The sequence below is a fragment of the Hipposideros armiger genome, unplaced genomic scaffold (genome assembly GCF_001890085.2).
Source record: "Hipposideros armiger isolate ML-2016 unplaced genomic scaffold, ASM189008v1 scaffold_9, whole genome shotgun sequence".
Classification (NCBI taxonomy): domain Eukaryota; kingdom Metazoa; phylum Chordata; class Mammalia; order Chiroptera; family Hipposideridae; genus Hipposideros; species Hipposideros armiger.
Window position 1 is genome coordinate 442,044 of NW_017731359.1, and position 3,797 is coordinate 445,840.

At 48.1% G+C, this 3,797-nt stretch overlaps 1 protein-coding gene across 1 annotated transcript in view; it reads right to left on the reverse strand.

Annotated features, from left to right (window-relative positions):
- The window catches only part of HYDIN (HYDIN axonemal central pair apparatus protein), a 355,182-nt gene that overhangs the window by 72,339 nt on the left and 279,046 nt on the right, over positions 1-3,797 (reverse strand). Inside the window, exons 45-46 of the mRNA XM_019653707.1 lie at positions 3,078-3,240; positions 1,371-1,997 (exon numbers count right to left, since the gene is read on the reverse strand). Of these exons, the coding sequence (XP_019509252.1) occupies positions 1,371-1,997; positions 3,078-3,240 (790 nt within the window). The remainder of the gene's footprint in view (positions 1-1,370; positions 1,998-3,077; positions 3,241-3,797) is intronic.

The window sequence follows — 3,797 nt, forward strand, 5'->3', positions numbered from 1 at the left end:
GTGGCTTAAAAACTTAATAGCAATTTCCTTCTCCGCAAGTAAAACCCTCAGAAGAAGGATGCTGTTTCTAGATTAATTGTTGTCGTCACAATAGTACATGTTATAGCCCATCCGGGTGTCCATTCTGTGGACCAAACAGGCTATGAGGCTTCACGGGGAACTACATTACGTATCTTCACCTAATCCCGTATTTCTAATCCCTTGGGTTAGGCAACGAAAGACATTTCCTGACCAACGTGTAACTAGAGTTCACTTCCAGGATTTAGAATGTCTGTGAGGAAAGGGATGAATAATTTGTACCAATTATTAAATTAATAGAGCCAGGGAGTTCTTTTAGCAACAATCTAACACCATGGCTTGGAATGTGGAGACTATAAAACAAAAGATCATCTTAGCTATAGTACTAGGGTACAAAACAAGATAAGATGTTCTTTTTCAAAAAGAACACATTTCTGGAAAAAAAAAAATAGACAATTCCTTCTCAGGCTGACCTGCGGCAGAACTGTCAAATGAGTGGAGCTGGAGTGTGTCCTCCAATTGTCTTCTGCCCCATAGGTCCACCCTGCACCACTCTGCGAGGCACATCACATGAGAACCTGCCCTCTTGAATTACCCTTATCCCCCCATCAACCCTTATCTGCCATATATCCTTCTTTGTTCTCTATTTTTTAAGGTTGCATCTAGTTTCTGATAAACTCCATCAGAGGTCAGCAAACTGATTCCCCCACCCCCATCCCGCCCGGTCAAATCTGGCCTGTTATCTGTTTTTGAAAATAAAGTTGTATTGGAACAGAGTCATGCCCATTCGTTTAAATAATGTTGGTGGTTGCCACAGAGACTGTATAACCAACCTGCAGCCTAAAGCATTTGCTTCCTGGTGTTTTATAGAACAAGTCTGTCCCTGGACAAAAGGCGATAATAACCATCCCCTGCAAACCACTGCCAGAGGTGGCTTTTGGATATGTAATACCTTTTGTTTTTAGAAACAAAAATGCTATTGGATAGTAGAATTTCTGTCACCATGAGGAGCTTGTGGGAAAAAGGTTTTAGAGAAGTTGGGTCTCTTGCTTCACCCCAAAGTACACCTGCCTCGCCAGCCCGTAGCACCGGTACTGTCAATATTAAAAATCAACCCTACGGGTGGGTGGCTTTTTATGAGATTAGATGGAATAATTTAGATCTGTGGAACTTTCTGTGGATTTTCACCAAGTAGAAGAGGTACTTTTAGCCACTGTCTTATCCAAGGGGCATCAGGGATAAATGGAATTAAGGGGATATGGAGTTTATGTAGAAAGAAACACTTTTGTGATGATTGACACAGTACCTGCTACCTGATTTGTCACATCTCTGTCCTGGAGAAAAGCCTATACCTGATCCGCTTTGGGGAGCCTGTCGGTGTCCAGGGCCTGCTTCCAGTTGGAGCCTTCCGAGTCAGGCGTCTGGATGTTTATGAAGGGCACGCCCAGATCCCTCTTCCCTTCGTGGTCCTCCTCCCTGTCCCCCTCTCCTCCATCGCTCTGCTCCTCCAGTGCCCGGAGTTTCTCCAGACGCTCCTTCTCAGCCTTCTCCCGCTCCAGGCGCTCCTTTTCAGCTCGCTCCTTCTCTGCACGTTCCCTCTCGCGGTCCTTGCGGCCTCGGCGTCCACCCGATGGGGCCTGGCGCTGGTCATCGGGCTCGTGGGGCAGGTCCTCGGCCCCAGCAGGAGGCACCTGAACTCCCTGCTTCCGGTCCCAGTATGTGAGGATGTTCTGGATATCCTTCCAAGTCAACTCATAGGTCTTAAACTTCTGGGCCAGAGTCTGGTCAGTGTCCTTCGAGAGGTCCCCTTCACTGTCCTCTTGCTCCTGGACAACAGTAAACCCAAAAATGTTATCTGCCAGCTGGGTCTTTCTCTTCTTGCTTAGTTCCTCCTTCTCATCTGTTACCTGGTCCTTAACGGAGGAGATTTTTCTTTCTACTGTGTCTGTCTTGACATCTAGTTTGGACAAAATAGAAATCTAGGAGGCAAAACACATAAAATATGCTTACTGGGAGAGCAAATCACATAAAAAAGAGCAAGAGGATGTTTTGTTTTATAAGAAGGCCTCACAGGATTCCAGGCACCTCTTGGACACACTAGGGGTGTAGCTAAAAATCACCCTGGGGGCCTTTATCAAAATATCCGTTCTGTGGTCCTTCCTTGTTACAGATATGGCTGGGGCCTGACAGGGTACACTGTGACAAAAGTGCATGGTGACTTGACGTGCATTTCTGGTTGAGAAGGGCTGTTCTGAAGGATGAACAGGGAAAGGTCACCAAAAATGGCCTTCTGCAGCTGCTTTCAGGTGCCGTGGGAGAGGCCACAGAATGCTGTGGTCACTGTCTCGCTCACCCACTGGGACCCGTCTGCACCTTGTCTGGGAGTCTGGCTTTAGCTGCACCCTCAGAACTCAACGTGCTGAAACAGCCGCCATGCACACCAGCCAGCTACACCCTGGGCCATGATGGCCCCCTGGAGCGCTGTTCTGGCCACTCTGCCTCCCCGCCCCCATCACAGTGGGTCGATGTGACCGCTAAGCCTGGCAGGCTGATGCCCTGTTGGCACTTCTCTGCAAGTACAAGCTTATGCCGAGAGTTTTCCTTGACTGTTGTCTTGTCAAGGATAAACTCTTGGTTGAGCATAGGGGTTCACTGACTTTGTAGCTTGCTGGAGGCACATCGGAACTACTAGTCTATTTAGCACCATCCAGGGGACTGCAGGGGGCAGTGGAAAAAGCAAGGACTGTGGTCAGACATAACTGAGTCAGATCCTGGAACTGCAACTTTGTCTCTCTCAGCCTCAGATGGGGTTCATGCCTCTGAACCTCGCAGGGAGGGCGGGATGCGAAAATGACAGCATTACAGGAAGCGTAAGCACAGCACTTAGCAGACAACCAGATGTGGGTCCCTTTCCCTCCTCCTGCTCCACCATAAAAGCCAAATAGGAACATTCAGTCCATCTGCTGGAGGGGCGGGCAATGTGCTGGACTGATCAGCCGGTTACAATGGCTGATCCCTCTGCTTCCACCTTTTGGTAAGGAGCAAGTGAGGATTGCTACCTGCCGGCTTGATGTCTGTGGTTTCTTCAGGGACGGTTCCTCCTTTACTGGTCCTTGCTTTGCTTTCCTGGTCTTTCTCTTTTGCTCATCTTCTTCCTTTTGCCGCTCCAGCTCCTGCTGTAGCTTCTTTTCATGCAGCTCCTTTGCCAATCTCTCCATCTCCCTTCATTAAACCAGGCAGAGAAAACTGAGTTCAGAGGCCTCCTGACGGAGTCCTTCCCTGCCTGGGATTGCCTGGATGGGGGGACGTGGGGCAGGGCTTTCTCAAGCATAAAAATAAAAATAAAAGAAAGCTGGGAAACTAGAGAGGAAAGAAAGCATGAAGAGAGGAGGGAGGGCGGGAAGGAAGACAAGAAAGGAGGAAAAGATGGCTTATCTATCTTTCAGCAAAAATGATTACCTGAAACTCAACTAAAAGGAATTCTCAATTAGTCTGTATTTCTATTCCAACCTCCTTTCGTAGGAGAGCAAGGCAAGGGCGGAAAGTAAGCCTGATGTTAGAGCTTTTTTAGAGCATCTTTCAAAGATTATGCTGATTCCACTACAGATAAGGCCCAGCTTCCTACACTGTCTTTTGCTGTTCAGACAAGAAATGGTGTTTTAAATAGCAGTCTCTGTTGGATCTGAGAGTCACATTCCTCTCCTCCTCTCTTTCCCTTCCTGCTATGGATTCAGCTGTCCCTGTCCTGCTGCTAATGGCAGAGAGGGCACCAAGGCTGG